The sequence below is a fragment of the Nylanderia fulva genome, unplaced genomic scaffold, assembly GCF_048542155.1.
Source record: "Nylanderia fulva isolate GAGA-0341 unplaced genomic scaffold, ASM4854215v1 Scaffold18, whole genome shotgun sequence".
Lineage (NCBI taxonomy): Eukaryota > Metazoa > Arthropoda > Insecta > Hymenoptera > Formicidae > Nylanderia > Nylanderia fulva.
Genome location: NW_028190055.1, coordinates 3,195,479 through 3,221,162, shown reverse-complemented (window position 1 = coordinate 3,221,162; position 25,684 = coordinate 3,195,479). Strand labels below are relative to the sequence as shown.

The window sequence follows — 25,684 nt, the reverse complement described above, 5'->3', positions numbered from 1 at the left end:
TTTAAACTTTACCTTGCGAAAGTAATATGTTTTTCTTACACAGTACCTAATAAACTCTCTTCTGCTTTTCTCTTTCTTTCTCTCTCTCTCTCTCTATTTTTTTTTTATTATTATTTCCCTCTATTATAAAAGTTTTTCTAATTTAGATAAAACGTCGTAAAGTAAGAAAAGCGTGAGAAATTAAAACGATGCGCCAACAACGATAAAATTAATGTCTACAGGACGCGGCATTTTTTTTCTCAACCTTAAACTAAAGTACAATCTAAATTGACACAATCTCGATGAGATAAAAATTGTACACGCGATATTAAGTCTCTCGGACTCTATATATTTTTACGTAACCAAGTTACGTGTGCTCCAACAATACTCTCGAAAATTAAATTTTAATCACAGTATATACGCGGTTCATTCTTTCGCAGTGTCTACTGCAGCGACGTCTTGCACATTCGCGTCTAGCGATATAACAATCTGCCGTAATGAAAGCCCCGAGAATAAGCGGAAAAAACCTAATTCGAGACGCGTTAATATTCGCGAGTCTGCGTTAATCCGTTGGCTGTTGCCAAGTAATGCGCCTGGCATTTTCCGGGACGCAAACATCCTGTCGAGCGTCCGCGACGCGTCTGAAGGGGATTCTCACGGCAGAATACGCGATTTATATCCTATCTCTTCGCTACGTGAATTTTGTAAGACAAAAAGATATAGAGAAAGAGAGATGAGAGAGAGAGAGGGAAAGAGAGGGAACGACAGAGAGAACGAAGCGAAAACAAGCCCTTTGTGCGAGCCCGCGGGAAATATGCATACACGCATTGATATGCATACGGTGTCAAGTAAATTTGCATCGGGTATCGCGTGAAAATAAAGACCTATCATTTGCTATGATATAACGAGTATAGTAAACGCCGCGGATACTTTGTTACGCGCCATTTGCAACTGAATCAACTCCGATCTGTATCAATTGACTTTAGCAGAAACACAAGTGATCATCATCGTCACATATGATATACTTGGCTTAATTCACATTTCGAAAAGTGCCACGTAGAATAATTAACAACTTTTACTATTCCTTAGATATATCTCTTACAATTAGATATATTTTCTTTCATTAATTTTAGGACTTAATTATCGGGTTTACCCATTTGAGAACCAATTAAAAAATTCTTGTACAAAAAGGAAGGGAACGCGTTGCTTCCGTATAAAAGTGTTTCGCATCATACCCGTAATTAAAATGATTACACGAGAGCGCAGTATCGATTTTTAAATTTATGAAAATTGCTCTTGCAAAAGATATTATTTTCCCTGCGGAATTTTAATTTAATAACGCTGTCAGATTTTTCAGTTATTGATTTTCTTCTCGTCGATTTGCTTCACAGAGTGTCGTCCGCGTTGTGAAGAGTGTCTCGGGCCGGTGCGTCTCGAATCTAGCCTGTGGTGCTAGTATATAATAATCGCGAGAAATTAGTGAAATACTACGGATTAAAAGTGTGTCTCGCGTGTGTCGCGTGGTGATTGACAGGAATTTCGCTGGATAGAATGCGACAGTAAGGACTTCATCGAGTCCAAGCGACACGTGCATGTTTATCGCCGGACGATGGCTGGACTACGCTACGTTTGCCGGCTCTTCGTCATCCTGGAATACCTGTCGGTCGTTCTGGTACTCGCCCAGAACCCCGTGGAGGAGAAGACCACCTTCGAGGCCGCTTTCCAAGGCAAGCGCTCCTTTTTATTTGTGTCCCCATTTCTTAGGATTTATGAACTCTTCTCTAGATGCCCGTAGTTACGTATGATATATCGGCGGCCTGACTTTTCTTACTTTCGTCGGCAGTATTACTGCGAAAAAAAAAGCTGGCGCGAATCCTATCTCGTATGCCCGAGATTGATATGGAATATTGTGTATTTTTAATCCGCGAAAGTTTTAACGCACAATACCGTCGTTATTTAATAATAAATTTTTCACGTTATCACGGAAAGGATCGAGTCAATTCGCCGTTTATCATGTTACGTATCTTGATATGTGTATCTCGTGTAATTCAAATTACTTGTTTTTTAACGCAATTGAGCAGACAAATTGTATTTATGCAGGAAAAGAACCGCTTGTGTCTATAAAATATAATTCGCTTTAAATCAGTTTTTCTCCGTCTTGTTTTACTTGTTTGTTTTGTTAAATTTATCATTGATGTAATCTTATTATTGCATTTAAAATCATGCATGTATTGCAGTTATGCATTTGCAATTAATAAGTATACTGTAAATACATATAAGACTCAAAATGTAAAGCAATAACAATAAGTCTCTATTCTAGAAAAAAAATAATGCGAATCTATTATTTCTTTTGGATATAATGTATCCTTTTTCACAATGTCCTATAAATTTAAAATAATTTCGTCTGGAAAATATTGTACATAATAGAAAATTATTAAACACGTTAAAAATGGAAAAATATATATCGTACGCAAAATACGTGTGGTCGAACAAAATATAAAATAAAAAATATATATCAAAGATAAAATAATAAAAAGAGACTACTTTTCATACATGCCTATTGTTAATAGTTAACAATGAGTCTGGAAATCACGAATACTTCCCTGTTTATGTAACGGCGAGAGTTACTTATTAATATCATATAACGTGATTCAATTTACAATGCAAAATCGATAGACCGTACTAACCGCTACGTTAAAAACATTTCGAGATTATTTAATATCGATGAAAAATGCAATCCAGAAACTTTAATATTGCGCTCATAGTTCAAGTCTATATAAAATCCTCATTTCCGATGATTAGTTTCTTAGATACTAGATAGCTTCAAACTTTTTGCTTCGATGCAATTTTCCTCCATCTTAAGATGATCACGGTATACTACTATTACAAGATAGACCAAGGTATACCAGAGTATATCTCCTGCTCCGAGCTGTCTTCCACTTAAGACTTCTTTGACCAATTTGAAATCGATTACTCCTTAATAAAAGCATTGAAAGACCAATAATTTTTAGTTGTAAGATAAGCTATCAAGAAAAAAAGGCAGAGAGAAAGAGAGAGAGAGAGAGAGAGTGAGAGCGAGAAAATTAAACGTTTTTAGTCAATTAACTCTTTATTGGAAAAAATAAATAAAATCACAATAAAAGAATAAAAATATTTGTAAATAAACTTTTAATGAAATTTTTAAATAAAAATATTATAAATTTATTTTACACATTTAGATATATTTTTGTTCTCTTAAAAATTACCTAAAAGTTATTAATACGAAAATATTATTATTTTATATATGGATCTAATAATTGGATTATTTATATAAATTTAAATTTGATGAGAATGTAATATCAATAAAAAGTTATAAAGTTTATATTTTATACATTTATATTAAAAAAAAATATTATAGTTTTTTTATCAAATAAGAGTTTACTAAATCTACTTTACATTTCTCTTATAAGCATTTCAGTAAATCTTGAATAAAGATAAGTGAAAAACTTTCAATTAATACAGAAAAGAAAGTTAACATTATTTTATAGCGAGCAACTAGCTTATAATGCACTTTTTTGTAACTTACGATTTATAGAAGTTTGATAACAATCCACTGTTTATGGGAATTATTAGATTTAACTTTTTATGATTTTTTCTCACTTTATCGTTGCACCGTTAGTAAAATAAACGTATCCCGTCGTTGAAAAAATTACATTGTGTAAAACAAAAAAGTCGTTAATTCAGTAGTTACTTTTCGCTCTTAAACTGTCGACTTCGAAACGTACCGCTTTAAATAATTAAATTTATTTTTGAAATACGTCTCGTATCGAAAAGCCATATCTAAACGCTCGAGAAGTTAACGACAAAAGTTTCTCTCGACGCGTAAAATTTGTACGCGGAATAAAGAAAAGCCTTGCACAGCGTTCTTTCGTTATTTTAGACAAAAAAAATTCCGTAGGTTTACGTTCATTTTATGCGAAACGCTCGTTGTTCTCGACGAAGGGGACGGATAATTTTTCAAGAATTATTTCGTGCACGACGCGACGGAGCTGTAAGCTTCATGACACGGCGAGGTATAAAATTCGCCTAAGCAAGTGGGATGAAAAAAAAGGCCGAGTCGGCGAGATATTTCGCGCGTGTCAGTGAAATATATTTGTCGGCGACTGTATCCAGTTAATTGTAGTCTTCGTATCGATTCTCTCAAGCGAGAAAGAGAGAAAAGGAGATTAAAAGAGAGAGAAAGAGAAAGAGGGCAAGATGGGAGATCGCATGATAATGCTCACAATTATCAAACACTGCCGTGTGCAAACACTTTCTCGGGCGCTCGAGAACGACCAGCTTTTGCTTTCACAGCACCCGTGCATTTGAATATTCAAAATATTCCGAGAATGTGTTAATGCCTTTCGATGATGTGCCAATATGCATGCGCCTACTTGCGAGCGGAACTGTGCGATAACGCTAATCGCGTTAGTATGCGATCGACGAATGCTTAATATGCTTACGCTTTCAATTAACGCGACCTATGTCCGCTTTGTTGTACATGTCAAATATTGACATTCGTTTTACAATAAAATTGCGAATTAAAGATTAAGCCAATATAATGTAAACAGTCTATTAAGGATAATAAATGCTACTGAATTGCATTATATAAGTATATTATTTATGAGGTAAGATAATCCGCAATTTTTTTGTCCCACAAATATACGCATCGAATCTCGCATCAAGCCAAATTTTGAAACAAAGAATTGGACGAATGATTGACAGTTTAATGAATCAATCGATGGGAAAACGATGGTCGAAGATCGTCGTTCTGCACGAAATGGCATATCGCGTAATGTATTCCGCTAGGATATTTCGACGCGCCGCGAAACACGTTGATCCGATATAGTGGAAACAACACACAGTATATTGGACTACGCGCGTTAAATTGAATTATATGTGACTCGGTGAAATGAATTGAATTTTCAGTAAAGGGCGACGTTTATTCCGCGCGCGGTACCATTCGGCGGATTCGTTGCGGCCGCACGCGCAAGTATATTTATGCAACATTTACGATCGATTAATGCGCCCGGAGCCGCATGAGGGAAATCGATACACCCGGAATCCCGCCAAAAGCCATTAAGAGCTTTATATTTCCGCCATTTTCTCCGGATCGACATTGGCCGATATGCCGTATTGTCGCGAGGGCTCCCTCGCTCCTTCATCTCCAGCTGCCAATATTCCGATGGCAATAACGCGAATAATGTCGACGTGATTTTTCATCGCGCATGAATGCGGGGGAGAAGATATGTCAACGCCATTGCGCGAAACAGGATGACTTTCATTTATTTCATTCATGGTAATCGACGACCGTATATTTCATATTAGATGAAACTGATATAATTGTGTGCATGGGCGAACTATAGTGCAAATGACATCCACATGCAACTCAAATCAAATGATTTCGCACGCAGCTGTGGTGTTTTTGGATCTTAATTCCTAATTTCATATTTTCGACTCTTAATTCTCAATATTCAACATGTTTAAATAATCAATTTGTAAAAAATCGACATTTTGTAAACTTTGAAAATTTTATATAGAAAGAGAACGAGAAGGAAAAAATATTTAATATATAACATGATTAATGTGCGATATATTATTGTGCATTATTCATATTAGTATTTTTATTACAAAGAAAATTCAGATTTTTTTAAATAGGTATATATGATATTGGAGCAGAATTTTATGTTTCTCTCATTAATATTTACTATACAATAAAAAATATTAATATATATCTACACAATAAGATACACTGAGAAAAAAATTATTAAATTAATAAATATTTATTTCAATACTGTCTAATAAATTTATTTGAGACAAATAAATATTTATTTATTTTGAAAAGGATCTCTTCTATCAAATAAATATTTTCCACATCAAATCAATATTATTAGGTTTAAATAAATGATTTATTAGACAGTATTGATATTGAAATAAATATTTATTCGAATTCAATAATTTTTTTCAGTGTATAAAATATGTTCGATTAATTTTACTATGTATATATTGATATTTTTTATTGTGGTAAATATCAATCATAGAAAAATTCTTATAAAATTCTTCCAATACCATATGCTGTTCCACTATTATGATTTTCAAGATAAATTCTACGAGAAAATTCTCTCTGTGTATATATTTATAAAATTTGCAATAAAACAACTAAGTTGAAAAAAAAATTCAGTATTTATCATGAAAAATATATATAGTATCCCTGCATGGAGAATTATGAAACTTTCCAAATTATGAAAATAGAACATCGCAATTTTAATAATTCACACAGTATGGAATGAAATGAGAATACGCATACCATACGAGACATTAAAGGCTGTGTTTTCATCCACAATCGTTAAACACGATTCGTGCTGCCCAAAGGGGGCACTCGCGCATAATTGGCATGTGTAACCGCTACTATTCTCAGAAAGTTCCCGGTATTCATTCGCGCCTAAAGGGCACAAAACGCCTGCTATATTAATCGCTCGCTATCCATTAGCAAATGGGGCCCAGCGCGCGGCTATATTGGGGCCGCAGAGGGAGCATGCATGCGTAAACTCGTGCTCCATTAACATTAACGCATACCCTTTCGACATTGCGTTATGCAATTCACGCGTAAACCGTATATCGCGCATATATATAATATATACATACGCTATTGTTTAACGCATATCGCGGATCGTTAAAAATCGCGCCGGAAGAGATTTGAAGAGCGCGATAACGCCAGGATCGATCAAAAGGTTGCGCGCGCTCGCCAAATGAAAGATTGATGGATATTGAGAATAATAAGTAGACCAATTTGTTCATAACTTGAAGATTGGTCGATTAAGAAATACGAGCGATCCGTTCCGCAGACGGACGATTAAGGCTTTAAAGAGAATAATCGAACTTTACGTCGTAGATGGGAAGCTGCGCAAGCGCAAGTGGTGTGTGGTGAAGCTTATTAAGAATTAAGTAGCTTCCATACGATGACATTTCTGGAACGCGAGGGTCGGATCTGATGGAATATAAATCAATTATGCCCTTCACGTTAATTATCCAGTATAAATGTATCAAGAATTGCTATTCATGTAATATTCTATATTGTATGCTAAAATGTCCCTGAATATATGTATTATTCTTCATTCTAAAGAAAGTATTTGAAATTATTTTATATTGCATAAATGTTGTTTTTTTTATTATCAAGTTTAATAATCTTTATCTGTTAATTGAATAACGTGTGTGTTTGTGTATGTATGTCACGTGAACTTAATCGCTTATTAAGAATTCAGTATTTTCATCGCGAAGAAAATTGCATTAAAATCCTTTGTCAATTTTACGCACGATAACATCATTTCATTGATAACATCATTTAAGTACATAGATGAATTATAAAATATAGCGCTGTACATCCCAGTAGATTCACTTTATCTGTTTACATTTTAGAAATTAGTTTATCCGAGTAAGAGAGAAAAAGAGAAAGAGAGATGAATAAGAAAGCAAATTATATTAAATATAATAATTATTAAAATATAATTTTGTCATGCTATATTAATCGATAAATAACTCTGTGGCTCCTTTTATATTGTTAATTTAATTCCATTTAAGTAAATATGCACGTATCGAATCTTTATTATTTTTAAATGAGTTTTAAACACATAGTAAAACACTTTTGATAAATTATCGGCTTATAATTATAAATATGTATAACAACACACAAACATACATATTTTTTAAATTTATTTTCTATCAGATGTTTCCTCATTTTTTATTCCGTAATATTTTTTCAAACAGATGTATGCAATACAGCTATTATATTAATATAAAAAAGAAGAAAAAAAATAGATAAACGATATATTATTTGAATTATTTGACAGAAATTTAAATAATTTATTTCACTGAGAGATATGGGATATTGATTACCGGCATTTTGTGATATATCATATAAACATCGCACCTTTTATTTTTCCTCGTTGTTAACGCATTTTGTAATTCCCAGTCACGAATATTGCTAACTCAATATGTTACACAGGTAACATATGTTTACATATGATGTTCGATAAAAAAAATATATATGTCTATATAAATATACATATAAATGAATCAATAAATGCAAATAAAATAAAAAATATGATAAAAATGATATTTGTAAAAAGTAATATATTTCGAACGCGAAAGGTCTCTCGCTCTTCTTGATTTACAAATATCCGGACATAATATCCGCGCTCTGTCGTCAAGCGCCGTTCGATAGAGGCATATTTACGATATCTATCATACTTGGCATACGCTAGCGATTATATTGCGCACGCATGATTTAGCAGCAGCGGCATACGGACGTTTGCACATACATCTTGCAGCATTGTGTAGGCAATGTAGCCGCGTCGCGTCGTCCCTCGAATCAAACCAGAAGCTACATTGTACTTAGAGTACCATACATACACAACAGAAATTCACACACGGCTTGTATGTATGCGTGCGGCGCGCAGCAGAATCACAGTCTGCATACATCAGCCTGGGTGCACATGTATACCACACGAGCGATCCATTCGCTCCTTTGTACGAAGGTGGCTCACAAAAGGCGCGAACACTACCAGGATTATACTTTAGGAGGCACTCAACTCTTCACAACCAGTTTATTTTATCCCGATTATTTTTTTTCGGATATTGTATAAAGGAATAAAATTCGATTCAATGATTTTTTGCGCGCAAACACGGATAATGAAATAATTCTCTCATTAATTTTGAACAAAAAGGTTATTTTCACGAAACGTTAGTTTTATATAAATACGAATATTACGTGAAAAAAATCTGTTATTAAAATACAATGTCGTAAAGTGTGTGTATGTGTGCGAAATAGTGTTTATATATTGTAACTGTAATAAAATATGAAATGTTTGTTTGATTCTCTTCTTGTGCTATATATTTATCCATGCGTAATGTCATTAACCACCGTCATTTAATTTTGCAAATCAACAACGCGATTTCCCTCCGTTTCTTTCATATATCAACATTCATATATGTTTTATTTATACATCATATAATGTTTTAGAGATACTGTATTTCATATGAACACGCACTCGGGTAATAAAAACTTGAGGGATATTTTGGGAAAGTGTAATTTTATCTGATTGTGCGATCTATATCCGGATAATCAGATCAATCTCTATAAATTCGATACCTTTTCAACCAAACATGTATGCCAGTCGTTCTTAAAAATCTTAATTTGTTCCAAGCGAATATCGCCTTAGTATTCAATTAAAATTAATAACAAAAAATAAGAAAAAAATATAAGCGCCACAATAAATATTTTAGTTCAAAAGTTTAATCACATTAAAAAAAAAATAAAAATAAAAAAATAAATTCTACTAATGATATTAACCGATAAAAGTAAAATTTTGAACTTTTTAACTAACAGTTATGTGTCACGCACGAGTATCTAAACAATCAACAAAACAAAATTTAGTCGCATATTCTACGAAATATCGCGCAACACCGATTTTATTACGTGCCCGGTGCATCGACAAGTCAAGTGCAGCACTATATATATCTATATATTTCCCAGCAGTGTATGAAAATAATGTCGGTTTTTCCCACGCGTCCAGTTTTTCGTAAAGAGTACACACGACCGAGCCGGATATTGGAATTTTCAATGGTCGTCCTGCGCCATAGGGGGTGGAACGACATGATGCATCGAGATGCAACGAGCCGCGTGATTCATCGCGGGATGCAGCGCGATGCAAGTTCGTCATGCATGCGTCGTTGCGCATTCAACAACGGATTCCACTTCTTTCAGTGTTATTCTTGCCCGCGTTATGTTTTATTAATCTGTTCACTATATGCAGATGAAACGTCTAATTTTGCCGTCCGCCAATCTCTCTTTTTTTTTCATGTGCGATTCTCTACTGCAAAATGCGAGATTTTGTATACATATTATACATATACATACTACATCTATGTGAGCTTCTTTTTATTTTAATTTTTACAGTGTGCAATTATAAACAGAGGTAAAATCGTTATAAACAATTATAAATGCATTTATTTATTTATTTATCTTGAATAAGATTCAAGATAAATCAATGATTTTTTTATAAGTTATTTTTATACCAAACGCTAAGTATATATATCTTTTATTTCTACAAATAAAATTATTCTCACTACAAAATTATCTATCAATCGAAATTATATTTATAATTTTCTATATTAAAAGTCTAATTTATTAAAAGGACACTAAGTAGTTCACATAGGTGATCAGTAAAAAATTATATATATAATATAAAATTATATAGAAATATATAAAATTATACATATAATCGCAAAATTATATATAAACTATGTTCATACATAATTAGATAAAAGTGCTTTTTATATATAACTATATATGAACCCTTATAATTTATATATAAATTTATATAATTATGTATAAAAATAGACATATTTCACATAAAATTTTACAATTATATGTATAATTATATAATTATTTATAAATAATTATATATGTATAACACATTTTTTACCAAGTGTGTAGTTCTGTACATACTGTATTTGCTTTCAAGACATTTCCATGACAAGATTCTATGTAATTTATGCATTATATAAATGAGAAATTTTGTTTATATAAAATATACATATAAAGCTAAAATATAGTACTAATATAAAAGTATATAAAAAATTTATTTACTGTTCTTTTAAGACTTCATATGTTTAATGGAATATAAGCATATAAAAGAGTTATTAAAAAAATCAAGACTGTTCTCGTAACTTCGACATAAGCCATCGATATAAAATATTTACTCTATTTCATAACGTTCTTCAAAATATTGAAAGCTTATGCATGGAAACTGTTTTAAATTACAAAAAAAATTACTTTACCTAAGAAAAATGTTTGGTATAAAAAGCAATATTAGATTAAGTATATTTTCATTAATTTCACATAAATGATTTTTATAAGTAATTTCGATTTATTAATCATGTTGTAAGAGATGAGAGGAAAAAAGTTAGTAATTGCATTTCTATATTTTTAAAGAACGAAGAATGAATGCAATTTTCTATTTTCGTATTAAATGACAGATTGAGTGAGAAAAGCTTGAAAAAATGCCGGTTAAAAAATTGATAAGCGGAAATAAAATTTCGTTTATTAAAGTGCTTCCATAAACAGAGCTATAACAAAAATATTTTAACACATATCGTTGGTCATTTCACATATGAAGTCCACTTAGCAAGCACTTGCGTTAAACTAAAATTAAGTACGAAATATGCACATTATGTATGCATATGTGCAAATTGAAAAGTCCGCACACAAATTGAACTGCGCTTTATTGTTCGCTCATGATACCCGGCCGAAAGATAAGCTAAAAATAAAAGCGCCATGAAATTTTACTACATTCAATGTAATGCACTTTTCATTGGATCTTTTATTTGCTTCCTCCCCTACGTCCATTCCATCGCGTTTCATGTAAATCATTTTTTATTATGTCGCTATATTTTCTCTGTTTTATGTCCTTGGAAAAATATAATATTATTATTAATATTGAATACTCTAATATTGCACATAAACGCACATACACTAAAAAGTACTAAATTACTGCTATTATTTATTTTCTATTCTATTCTATTATTATAATTGCTATATATTTTATAACACACTTGGTATTATTTTTAAGCACACAGCAAGTTATAATTACGCTAATATTGTGTTAAATTTATTTCTTGTGCATAACAACAATTATATTTTAAATAACTATATTTTATTTGAAAATAACACCGTATGATGTAGGATGTGTGCGTAAATAATATTATTATTATCTCCATCATATACCATGTATAATGTAATACTGCGAAAGTTTTAACATTTTATAGGAGAATTTAATTACATAATTTAATTATATATTATCTGATCGCAATTTTAAATAAAGTTAATTACTCTTGATTAACATAAAAAATAATGCGCGTATATATTCTTTATCATGTTTCAAAAGCCGCATGTAACATCTCGTAGACTTACGAGTACTTTAAATATGGACGAAATCATAAAGTAGCGCAATTATACATAGAATATTAAATCCTCCTCTACAGATATCGTTGTAGCGAGCAGGTTATATTTAGATTTAAGTAATCTTCGGTCTCTTCCTTCAAGTATATAGCGCACAATTTCGTGTCTATGTTAAATATTTCAATAAAATCCACGCGTCACATGCAAGACATCGATTTAATCTTTTATGTCATCCGACATAATGAAAAATTAATTATCGCGCTGTCATCCCGAGCATTATACGTATATTGCATGCATGTCACGATTTAATTCTCTATAACATATTTTTGCAAATGCGACGTGACGATGTTGTGACGTTAAATCAAAAACATATATAATAAAATGGAATCACGACAAAAATCACGAAGAAAACACTGCGGTCGGCTCGATGGCATTTAATCACTTGTGTATGTGTGCCGCAATACATTTTATCCCGCTATCAAATTAATATTAATTTCGTGTAATTCCTCTTTACTCTTTGCATTAAAACAATATGTGTTAATATAAGATTTTTCAACTAATTGAATATCATGCAAGCGGAAAAGTTGAAATAAAATTATGAAATTTAAATTAATTGTAAATTTAGATCATCAGATTACATTTATACATATAAAATCGTGGAAGTAATATGAAAAAAAAGGGAAATAATATATAGGAACCAGCATACATGTAGATTAAATATGATATTCTATAGGTGGAAGCAGCGTGCGATATAAAATGCAAAAACCTGCATTTACGCCAGAATTTCTGTACAACATACGATTATACTAAATATCCCTCAAATTTAGCATAATGCAAATACGCTATTTGGAGAAATGGGAACACGTGAACAGTTGCGTTTGCAACAACTCGCCGGCATCACCTATTTCAATGTTCTCCCTTTGTTGTTCCACCCACTCCGAACTCCCCCAACACACATAACTTTACTCACGTCCCCGTTTTCTATGCCGTGTTTCAGGAAGATGCGGGCATGGATCGCCGTGCGAGCAGCTCTGCTACGAACTTCACGACGGCATGTACGAGTGCGACTGCAGGGACGGCTACATACTTCATAAAAATGGATACAGCTGCGCCGGTGAGTGTGTGTTTTTATATACGTGTGTGAGAAGATTCGATCCTTATCCCGCTTTGCAATTCGCATTCATGGCGGGCGACATCTTTGATTTCCCTAATAAAATTTCGCGCCGCGCTGGGACCGAGCCGACAAACTTTTTGACGCTGCGTATTCGTATTGTTTTCGAAGCACCGAAGCTTCCGACAGCCCCGTGCGCCGGTCCGTTGAATATCTAGTTTCATTCTGGAAAGTTATATCACAAGAACGAGTTTTGTTACTCCGAGAGTAACTCCGAGAGCGGGCTGTTTTGTCTCTAATTCTTGGATATTTCTTTGATGATAATAATAATACCGAAATGTATTGGAAAGTTTTACAAATACGTTTAGAGAATTTTTTTACTTTCATATAGTTTATAGGATATATCTCAATTTAAATACTCTACAGTAATTATTATTTTCGACCAAATTCGATAAATTTTCCAATTATTCTCAATTTACAACTTCTTTCTATTATAGTTATATGTGGATTAAATTTTTGGGGAAAAATTTCCTTCTCTTTTCATTTTTGCACATATCGTTTTGAGACGACGTATTATTCTAAACTTAAATGCAAATCGAATCAATGTTATATGCAATTCTGAGTTGTCAGTTAATCAGAAAAGAAATAATTAAATTGCACTAAATTCTCTTTAATCGATATTTTATATTACTTCTTCGTAATAATGTCTGTAGAAGTAATAACGCGTAATATGTATAATACATAAAAATTTAGAGTTTAACTAGGCTCTGTAATATATAAATATAAATTTAACATATATAAGATAGGCAATAAGAGCCAAATCGCGGATGACATCTTGGCCGTGTCCAAGTAAAAATTTGGTGCCTTGTGCACAGGTATTTAATTCTAACGAAAAAATTTAGTTTCGTTTAGAATAACGCACTGTCATCCGCGATTTGGCTCTTATTGCCTATCTTATATATGTTAAATTTATATTCATAAAAATTTATTTATCGTATATCGTTGAAAAATTGCGCGGTAAAAAGCTCGCGTACTGGTTGTAGATTTATCTCAACAATCTCAAGTTCAAGCTGTTTACAGTGCCGCGCCCGTATTAAAGGTAATATCTCATTTCGCGTGGAATTGCGCGGAATATATCTCGCGTCGGGCTTATGAAATAGAAGGAAAGAAGAGAGGGAAGACATTGCGAAAGAAAAATACGCTAAAATTGTCCATAAATCACGTAGAATTTTGGGGAGCATGATTTATCGTTAGTCTAATCTTATGCAAGAGTTTTTATACTACATCACGAGAGAGAATGAAGTTTTCAATCGTACGTTACTAAGTATATCCGATTTGTATAATCGATATACGTACAATTGGAGCAAAAGTTAAATTGCACATAAATAATCGATGTTTTAACTTTGACAAACATGACAAGCACTGATCATATATTCGTTCTACTTACACTACATCGTATAAAGCTAGCATATCATTTCGTGAAAGATCATAAATAGTTGACAGCTCTGACTTTATTTTCAGAATTCTGATGGAAATAATTAGAGAAGTTTTTAAAAAATCATTTTATCTGAAAACTCATATTTTGGAAAGATGCATTTTCAGAACTATATCAAAATTATTATTAATAAGCAGAATTGTAAAAAATTGAGTGACGTTTTACTTCGATATGTTCAAGTAAGACGTTTACAAATGGTTTTAAATATTTTTTATTTTTAAAAAGCTCTTTTTAAAACTCTTGTAGAACTATAAATCTTTTAAGTTTGAACAATTATGGATAAGAAAAATGTCATAGAATAAAATTATGCTGTGTAAAGTTGACATATCAATTTGTCTTTTGGCATTTTCTTTGATTTAATCGCTAGAACTGTTTATTTAAACTGTCAATAATTCTATAGAACTATTGAAAATAAAGCCAGAACTCTTATTTATTTCCACAAAATGAGACGCTTTACACAACCCACTATAGAAATGTTATAAAAATAAACTTCTCACTCACCGATACGCGCAGTAGCAGAGTTGTTGTATACACAGCCACATTGATCTGAAAACAAAATATACCTATTCGAATTATGTATATAGATATGTGTGTGTATGTTTACAGGGTGTTTTGAAAGTCTGAAAACGATCGAATATCTCATAAACAATGCAGTTTGGAAAAAAATGTTTTTGCATACCTCACAGTTGCCCCGCTGTCGCCCGATGCCACCCCGAGCCTCTTCCTCCTCTCTTGGTCCTTCGTAGCACTCACGACTTCGCGCGAAAACAAGAATAATTACGATCGCCCGACACTTTACACGACACTCCTGACGCGCGAAACTTTACACGGCACTCCCGACACGACGCGTGAATCGCACTGCGTATCGCAATGTTATCTGTAACAAATAAAATGCATACATATATTCAGGGTTGTGCTTAGATAATTTTAAAATTAGAAAAAGATGAAATGAAAATATGTAAATTTATCTTAGATAAAATAATTTTGTTTTAAATATATCGAGATAAAAGATAAAATTTCAACACGACGCGTGAATCGCACTGCGTATCGCAATGTTATCTGTAACAAATAAAATGGATACATATATTCAGGGTTGCGCTTAGATAATTTTAAAATTAGAAAAAGATGAAATAAAAATATGTAAATTTATCTTAGATAAAATAATTTTGTTTTAAATATATTGAGATAAAAGATAAAATTTCAACACGACGCGTGAATCGCACTGCGTATCGCAATGTTATCTGTAACAAATAAAATGCTTACATATATTCAGGGTTGTGCTTAGATAATTTTAAAATTAGAAAAAGATGAAATGAAAATATGTAAATTTATCTTAGATAAAATAATTTTGTTTTAAATATATCGAGATAAAAGATAAAATTTCAACACGACGCGTGAATCACACTGCGTATCGCAATGTTATCTGTAACAAATAAAATGCATACATATATTCAGGGTTGTGCTTAGATAATTTTAAAATTAGAAAAAGATGAAATGAAAATATGTAAATTTATCTTAGATAAAATAATTTTGTTTTAAATATATCGAGATAAAAGATAAAATTTCAACACGACGCGTGAATCACACTGCGTATCGCAATGTTATCTGTATAAAACAAATAAAATGTATACATATATTCAGGGTTGTGCTTAGATAATTTTAAAATTAGAAAAAGATGAAATAAAAATATGTAAATTTATCTTAGATAAAATAATTTTGTTTTAAATATATCGAGATAGAAGATAAAATTTATATGGCGATTCATCTATAGATAATTTTCTAGATAATACTTTTTAAGACTGTTTACGTAAAACGCAGTTATAAAAAAATTATTTATATATTTTTATCACTTAATTATACTGCGCTTAAGTGCTCCTAATTAAATATTTTTATGTGCTATGTGATTCTAAATCAAAATTATCTGAAAATTATTCTAGATAATTTAGTAAATATTTTTTTTCATCTAAGATCCAAATATAGATAATATATACTTTTATTATCTATATAAAGATAAGAGGATACCAAAATGTTATCTAGATGGTCATCTATATAATTTTATTTAGATAACACTAAACACTGCATATATTATATTATAGAATAATCTTATTATTTGTGAAAACAGATTAAATTAGGTTATGTCGAGAGTTATGTTGACCTTTGGCAAGAGATCTTGCATCGAATTTCTCGTGAAATATGTGTTTCAAACAATTATGATTACATATGAACGTTGCCATTATGAGATGCGATTGATAAATATTGCAATACAAAGGTTGGAAACGATTATGCTTACTAATTAGTCACAGAGGGACGTAGCTCGAACTGCCTGGTACTCTGCGCCGTTCGTTATATATGACTGAAGCTATTCGCTATTCTACAAACATCGGCAACTTCATTCCAATAGCGCGCGCAATGCTATTCGTGACTTAATATTAATAATTAATTAAAATTCGTTCAAAATAGATATAATGTAGCTTTACAATAAATATAATTTTCGAAACTAGATCGGCGTCTCATTTCAATATTATAAATATATAAGTTGTCTTTTTATTTTAGCTTAATTAATTTTTGCTTTTAGAAAGCAGCAGAATCTTTTTAGAACTCACGTCGAACTATAAATCTTTTAAATTTAGACAATTGTTGATATGGAAAATACTGCAGGACAAAATAATATACTGCTGAAGTTGATATATTAATTTGTCCTTAGGCATTTTCCTTAGTTTAATCGCTGGAACTATTTGTTTAAACTATTAAAAACTCTACAATTATTGAAAATAAACATTATTTATGATCTGCCAGTAAATTATATGCTATTTTTACATACTATATCAAAGCACATATAAAAAGTATAATCTGCATTTTGATGCTATTTTCACGTTTTTATTTTTAAATAGAAAAATGAAAATAATTATATATAAAAAATTTGTAATATAAAATATATATGTAATATATAAAATATATAAAAATTAATTATATCTATATTTACGCCTTTTTTAATCGCGTTAGATGTTTGCGCTTAAAACATTATCAGACCACACTATAAAATACCTTACTCGTATAGCAATTGCTGCAACAAAATTACGCGGTTCCGTTTACCCATTGCAATAGACGTTTTTCTCACGAATAGATGCGACAGGAAATTCGGTGGGAAGTTGGTCGACGATCGCCTCCGTTAATTGCTTTCCGATTGATTGTTCGCGGAATTCTATTATTACAGTCTGTCCTAGATCGGAATGCTTATCTCGGAACACTAGCGACTAAAGTTTTCTTCCGCTATAGTCTCGCATCAACAACTTATTTTCCTTTGAGAAAAGAAAAGAATTCGCATATAATGTATATTATATATGCGCGGTGTATTACATCTCCGCTTATCTATCGACATCACAAATTTATCTGACTTTTAAGGAAATAATTCAGACACAAATAATTGGTAAAAATTTTTGTATAAAAGAACTTCTCTATAAGAGACTTTGCTAGTAATTATCAATGATTAAAGTAAAATACGACAAAGCATTACAGAGAAAAAATTGCATCATTATATAATAATAATAATAATATAATATGTTAATTCTCGACTTATATATTACCCGAAGTGTAATTTGCAACAAACAATAAAAGTTCAACTGACATACAATCGATAAAAAATATTATAAAATTAATAAAGATCGAAATATAGAGAAACTCGTGGTCATTTTCGTTACAGCTGTTGAATAGAATATCGGCAATTGAAAATATTTCATTCTAATATACGTGCGATTAGCGTAAAGTCAGCCATTTTATGATCAATATTGCACACGCGATTATTGGGAATTTAATTCCAATAATGTTACCTTTAATTTCACCACGTGTATACATTTAACAGATATACGCTGCCATTTCAGTCCCTTATTCTGACTTTTTCCTCTGAATTTAATTTCGCGGAAGACTGGCAAAATTTTCACATTTTCGATTTCTATCTCGTTTAAGCTCTCGCACGCTGAATCTGATGGTATACCATCAATGCGAACACTTCCCTTCTCGGCTGCCGCATTTGCCACGAATCCAAATCAATCTGTCTTGCGCTAATTGTGCTATTTCCAATACGGCAATGTCTGCGCGAATCTGATTCTTATATTGATTTTACCGTCGACTCTGATTTTCAATTCAGCGAACTGCGCTCGTAGTAAATCGGATAAGTCGATTTCTTCTTGTTGTCGCTCCCTCTTCTGAATTTCGCTAATTCTGAGAACGATAGAATTTCAACGTCTTTTCCATTTCCATTGGCACGAAGCTTGAGACACTTTTAATCACATCGACTTCTCATTGTCAACCCTGATGCCTAATCTGCCAACTTTTTTCCCTCTGTATGAATTTATTTAGTTTGTTTTCTTGCCGAACGCGAGAATATATTATCAAATTTTTCCCCCTTTTGTTACTAATTCCAGACTCAGAAAGTCTTTGTACTGCGTTAATTCTGCTCCAGATTTTTTTTTAATAAGATCTGCAAGCTTAATTGTTTCAGTGGTTTCGCTGATTCTAATTCTTACAATTAAAGGCAAGTTTTGCTGAAGGTAAAACGGCCAGGAATGTCTTGGATTCACTTCGGCATTTTCGGTGAACACGAATTTCGGTGATTTTGCCACTAACTTAGCCAAGTCGACATCCTAGACAATTTGCTTCGTCGACGATTTCACGAGGATACCTATCTACGATCACTTGAAATTAATTGGACATTTTGTAAGCTGTTATTTAGTTTTTCTACTTAATATTTATTTTGGTCTTTACTTTGATCTTTGCTTTGTTGTTATCAAGCTTTTCCAATTAAATTCGAAGGAAAGAGTCATTTCATTGTACTGTTTATATATAGCATTATCGAGAAATCGAAACGTTAAAGACCGATATGATTTATAAGATAGAGATGCGCAATATTGATCATTTTATTGGGAAATCAGAGCCTCTTTTGATACTCTCCTTGATGAAAAATGAGAAGAATTATTGAATTATAGATCATTAACGAGACAATCGATTTCAGATTCGTATATTATTACAAATATCGTTTATGTAATAACAAATCGTTAGCGACACAAAAGCATCTTGCAAGCTTATCTTCCTGGGCTATTTCATAAATCATGGTGATTTGCCAAGAGCAAGAGATAGTAAAGAGAGTAAGATGACTTATCATATCGAAGTTTTCTTACAGCGATTTATCTAGTAATTCACGAATTTTAGCCATCTTATAATAAAATTAAAATTTGTATATTTTTTATTTACTTTTTTGAAAATAATTTTAATGAGTTAATGAAATTTTTATCTGTAAAATGATATTAACTACAACGTTATTAAGATAATTTTAAATTCAGATATAATTTTCAATTAGATACAATATATTTTTATCATGTAGCTAACTGAAAATTGTACATAATATCATAAATAATATCATAAAAAGTTTATTTATTCATTAAATTTAATTTCAAAAAAAGAAAAGAAAGAAGAAAATTATATTTTTTGTTATTATGATTCATTTATTATTATACCGAGTTGTGCAGATGAGTCAAGTTAATCACACGCGTGAAATTTAGTAATATATTTTTATCTATATTTAATACATCAATATAAAAACTAATATATAATAATAAATTGATTTATAATTTTAATATACAAAACTATAAATAGAGAATATCTCTATTATAATGTAAAGTAAATATATCAATTATATACCATAAATTATTTATAATATTATTTTACATTATTTTATCAATATTACCGTTAGAATAAGTAAAATATTATATTCAGTTAAATAAAAAATTCTTGTGGAAACTCACGCATACTTACTCAAATATCTAATAAAAAAATAATTCTATTTAATTGAGAAGAGTTTAAATTCATTTGTAATTAAAGAAATGAAGTAATTTTAGTTATACGTGTGTAATATGTAAAGCTTTAACAGACCTAAAATCAAATATTCATTAAGCTGTACTACAAGTAATGAAATTAAGATCGATGAGTAATTACTAATTGCTCAACAGATTACCAGTTGAAAGCATTAGAAGGTGAATACCTGTTAACTGATTGATAGCAAGCTTATATGTATGATGAAACGAGAATTCATCTATAAATGAGGAATCACTGCGCAAAGTGATACCAGAAGCTAAAATTAGTTCCTCCATTCATCTAGAATACATCCCTCAATCACGCAAAAATCGTTCGTCGTTTACATGTAATTTCTTTCAAATTGGTAGTAAAATGTTTTTAAACAAACTTTTAAAACTTATGTTGTGTGTGTGTGTGAGTGTACAAGAATTATAAATTTATATTTATTGATCAATTTTTGAGTTTTGATAGTAAATTATATCGATATCAATATTTATACGATAATAATTAATAAGTTTTAGTCAAGTGCGAAGGAGTGATTGATCGATATATGCATTTACTAAATATTCGCCTTTCCTCTGCGATTAATTAACTTCAGAACTAATCAGTATATGTATAATTAATTTAGCGCAAATAATAGCTTCGTACTAAATACAGATATAAAAACATGCAGAAATATTTTATGAGAAGTATTTTAATTAATTGTTTATAATTAGATAATCATTATATTTTATAATATTAAATGTTTTTTTACACACAGTAATTGTGTTAAAATTTTCCGTTTTGTTAAAAAATAACACAGATTTTTTAATATCATAGAGTTAATAATATACATATACATATTACTTTTATCAAAAAAATTTTTATAATTACTGATCTAATATAATTTTATATAAAATGATTAGATCAGCAATTACGGAATCAAATAATCACTAATTTCAAGCTTATATAGCTAGAACGCTATTTTATTAGGTAACTTTCTTAGAAGTGATAATAATGTATCCTCCATAAATAAGTCTCTATTTTGATTTAGTGAAATGTCTTTTTACGAGACAGAAAATATTGTACGGCGGATAGAAAATAAATCATAGGTTTCTCCAGTAAAAAAGAGGGAAGAAAGTAAAATGTATCATCTCTTATAAAATTGACTTCCAGAAAGTTCTCCTAATCAGAGCGCGTGAAGTGATCGAAAAAGTTTGAGTATTAATAAAGTTTCTTTGGAAGCTTAGGTCATGAAAATCCACATATGACAGATCGCTAGGATTGCTAATTAACACGAGTTTCCAAGAACCATGACGACTATTTGCAACACGAATGTAGTAAATATTCCTTGCTACTATATCACTATTTTAAAACCGTCAAAATTTAAATACAATAATCATGGCAATGGCAAAATATACATACATACATATATTTTATAACAAGTCTAAATAGTTTGTGAAATTAATCTTCAGAAAATGTATACGTGACTCGATTTTAAATTCATTTTAAATCTTAATAGATTTTATTATAAGGCGATTAAAAAAAATAAAATAAAGTTAAGATAAGTTAAAATATTAAATCCTATTTAATATGTAACTCATTTTTAAACAAAATTAGAGTTTCAGAAATTCGGTCAAATCATGATAAAATTAAAATTATGTATTTTGAAACATCCAATCTTTAATACACTAAATTTTCAATATAGATAATGATAATATTTTGTCTGTAATTTTTTGGAATATAGAATAAATTCGTTCATAGTCAAAGCTATAAAAAATACATTTTGAAAAAATAACTGCCTTTTATACAACTCCAAAATAAAAATTATTAATATATCTTGATTCAAGAATCGTTTGTAATGATTTATTTGTAGTGATATTTTGCCAATTTCAAAAATATCTCAAATCTGTTTGCACTGTATTTTCCAGAAGTATTTCTAGTTATGTGTTATAATTAATTTTCCGTTTTTGTTTTTTTTTTGTTGAATCCTTTGTAAAAATTTCATAATAAATAGTATTAATAATTTACAAATTAACAATTTATAAATAATATGTTGAAAATAATTTAATGCTATAATTTTTAAATAATTCAACTACAAACAAAATTTTTAATTAAAAATAATTATAAACGAATAAATAATATTATAAATTAAGATCAGTTCAACTTTTTTTATTTTAAAATCGAGCAATTATTCGTTTAAACTGCTATATTTTTAGATCTTTGACTATGTATATGCACAAAGTTATTGTTACTCCAAACGATTACAAACAAAATATTATTTTCTATTCATAAATTAATATACTAAAATTTGAATGCCAAGTTAAATTTGTTTATTGTTAGCAATGCACACATCAAAATTGCATTTAAACATTTTAATAAATTCTTTGTGTAGTCTTTAATTTAATTTAATGTAATTTAATTTGTAAATTAAAATTATATGTGTGTGAATTAATTTATATCGAATCATAGATATTGATATCAATATTAGAGCCTTAGTTTATCATAATCTTATTTTCTGAGCGTTACAACAAAGAATTAGCAAATTATGTTTTGTGTATAATATTTGCTCTCTGTATGGTTCGTATTGATTCACCTATTTGTCTATGAAGTATAATGAACTGCATGCGATAGAATTAATACTCATTGTTGCCAATTTAAACATGCGCACTAATATTAGCTTTCCATCGTATGCGCTATGTATGCAATTCATTAGCGACATTATTGTTTAACAAATGTGGTATTAGTTATATAAGCAAGCGCTTAATATTTACGAATGCTAAATTCTAATAATCAAATTGTAACATTTCCTTAAAAATTATATATCGATCATTTATTGCAATCCCCCAATTAAAAAAAAATGGAAAAATTTAATTTAATTTATACAACTTGAGACGCGTTTGATTTTATTTTATATATAATTATTAGATAAATACATTTTATTAAATTACTCTCTCTCTCTCTCTCTCTCTCTCTCTCTCTTAAAATTTTTTAAAAATATTAGAATTACAAATGCATAATACATATAATTTCTTCAAGTTGTCAATTAAACAAAAATATTTTCTATAAACTTCTTTATACACATCTCGAATTTACGTCATCAAATTTTCCTCTCAGCATGAAATTCTCGATAATACAATATCTCGAACATAGTGTAATAGTAATAGTGTAATAGTGTAATAAATAATTAAGAGTTCTGACTTTATGTACATACAATAGCTCTAGAATTTCTTGTAGTTTAAGGCATCTGACTTTCCAAAAATTAATTTTTTAATACGCGACATTTCTAATTTCGAGTAATTCTTTAAGGAGATCTTAAAGAGATAGATCGATATCGATCTTAAAGCGATAAAATTACAAGTAACCAGTACTAGACTTTAAGATATTTCAAATCTGCTTGTGTAGTCTTTTTTAGAATCGTTTGTAGTGATTTTCGTTTCGTTTATAATTGCACAGTTTAGAAATTGCAATTGTTCAAACAAATTGTCAAAGTAATTTTTTTTCAATTTTAAAGATTTTTCAAATCTGCTTTTTCCATCTATATAAATTTCGATTGCGAATTTTACAAACTATGCACTACAAACAAGTTTAAATCATTTTAAAAAAACAGATTTAAAAAATCTTTAAGATTGACAAATTTCACTATTTACCATTTTTTAAACCATTGCAAATTCTAAATCGTATAACTACAAACAAAACGAAAATCACTACAAACAATTACAATTATTCTAAAAAAAAGACTGTGCAAGCGAATTTGTAATATCTTAAATTGGGATGCTAGTCATTAAAAAAATTTTTTTCTTTCTAATTAATAAAACGAACAAACGAAATTATTTCTACAACAAACAACTGCAAACGAAATGCTATCATTTTCCGTAAATTAATTTTTAATTAAAAAATTAATGGCTTTAATGACTAGAACTATTTGTTCAAACTATCAGGAACTCTAGAATGATTATATATAAAGTCAGAACTCTTAATTATTTCTGAGTTTTCACAAAATGAGACCAACTTCACCCACACCAAACGATTCCTTCCTCGATCGTTCCTCAATCGCTATTCCTTTAATAACGCTATTAAAAGACCGGTCTTGGAACGCTCTTCACTATGAGCATCCTTTCTAAATCGACTCTGCGATCGCGTTCCGATCAGAATCGTAGGAATTTCAGAAATACTTCAACAACGAGCATCCTGGTGTGTGCTTCGAACTCGGAAGAGTTTAAAAATACGATGAATACCAGAGTTGCGCTCCGAGCGCATTTACGTGCAATTTTGCTTTCATCTTCTCCCGCATTGTCGAGAAATTCGTAATATTCGAAATATACTTCGAGCTTCATTTTTTTGAACTCAAGATTCGGAGAGATCAAGATTTTATCTGAAATTTTGGCGCCGCGTATAATCACGATCCTAATATCTGATTTAACTAACATTACAATAAATAATAATCTTCTTACATTATTATATATTATAATAAATCGAAATAAATATAAATTTTGTGCATTTTTTGCAATAAATATTAAATAACATTGTAAAATATTTAATAAATTGATGCTCGTTATTCCCGTTTATCTAAATAATGTAATGTTAAAGTTGTGGAAAAATAAATCTCACTTTTGAGGTATATGTAATAACATTTGTCAATAAAATGTATTCGTAAAACAACAGGATTTATTATTATATAATCGCATTATTCCAGCGCATGTGAATTAAATACGAAATTTAATTAATTACAATAATTACAAACTCACCAGTCGTTGTTCCCTCCTCGTCGTTCGATCCATTCATCTTTTTCTTCGAAGCTGTCATTATCGAATTTCGATGATCCATCACACGTCATCGAAGTCCAGTCGATTAAGTGTCAGACATCGGTCACTGTTTTATCACTCACGATAAGCGCGTTACAAATTTTTATTTTCTTTATCGACGTCTATTTTACGCGACATTTATTTTCGATCAAATATCGATTATCGGTAATTATTCACACGTAAACGTACACACACACACTTGACTCGCGTAATCCCATCAATACTTGTTCGTCATTCCCGACGAAAAATATATCCATTTAGCACTTGCTGTCATTTACACATTCACTATTTACTGTCTCACTCGGCATTTATGTGAGGAACACGATGCAAAATGGTACATTCGCCGGACATTTTTCTCGACACTCCCGAAATTCGCGTATTGTCGTTCAACGTCACGAAGCTAGAAAGAGACAGAGAGACACTCGACGAAGGTCTCTTATTAACTTAATGATCCCCGATTAAATAAGGATCACCATCATCGCGCGAGACAC

The 25,684-nt window shown here is 30.5% G+C and overlaps 1 protein-coding gene and 1 long non-coding RNA gene across 4 annotated transcripts in view; one reads left to right on the top strand and one right to left on the bottom strand.

Annotated features, from left to right (window-relative positions):
• The window catches only part of LOC114935642 (uncharacterized), a 114,237-nt gene that overhangs the window by 4,776 nt on the left and 83,777 nt on the right, over positions 1 to 25,684 (bottom strand). The window contains exons 3-4 of the long non-coding RNA XR_014924477.1: positions 15,242 to 15,439; positions 15,064 to 15,108 (exon numbers count right to left, since the gene is read on the bottom strand). This is a non-coding gene — a long non-coding RNA (uncharacterized LOC114935642). The remainder of the gene's footprint in view (positions 1 to 15,063; positions 15,109 to 15,241; positions 15,440 to 25,684) is intronic.
• The window catches only part of LOC114935634 (EGF like, fibronectin type III and laminin G domains protein pikachurin), a 110,841-nt gene that overhangs the window by 2,896 nt on the left and 82,261 nt on the right, over positions 1 to 25,684 (top strand). For all 3 annotated transcript variants that reach the window (XM_029308511.2, XM_029308512.2, XM_029308513.2), the window contains exons 2-3: positions 1,371 to 1,706; positions 12,954 to 13,070. In XM_029308511.2, the coding sequence (XP_029164344.2) occupies positions 1,589 to 1,706; positions 12,954 to 13,070 (235 nt within the window). In that variant the 5' untranslated portion in view covers positions 1,371 to 1,588. The remainder of the gene's footprint in view (positions 1 to 1,370; positions 1,707 to 12,953; positions 13,071 to 25,684) is intronic.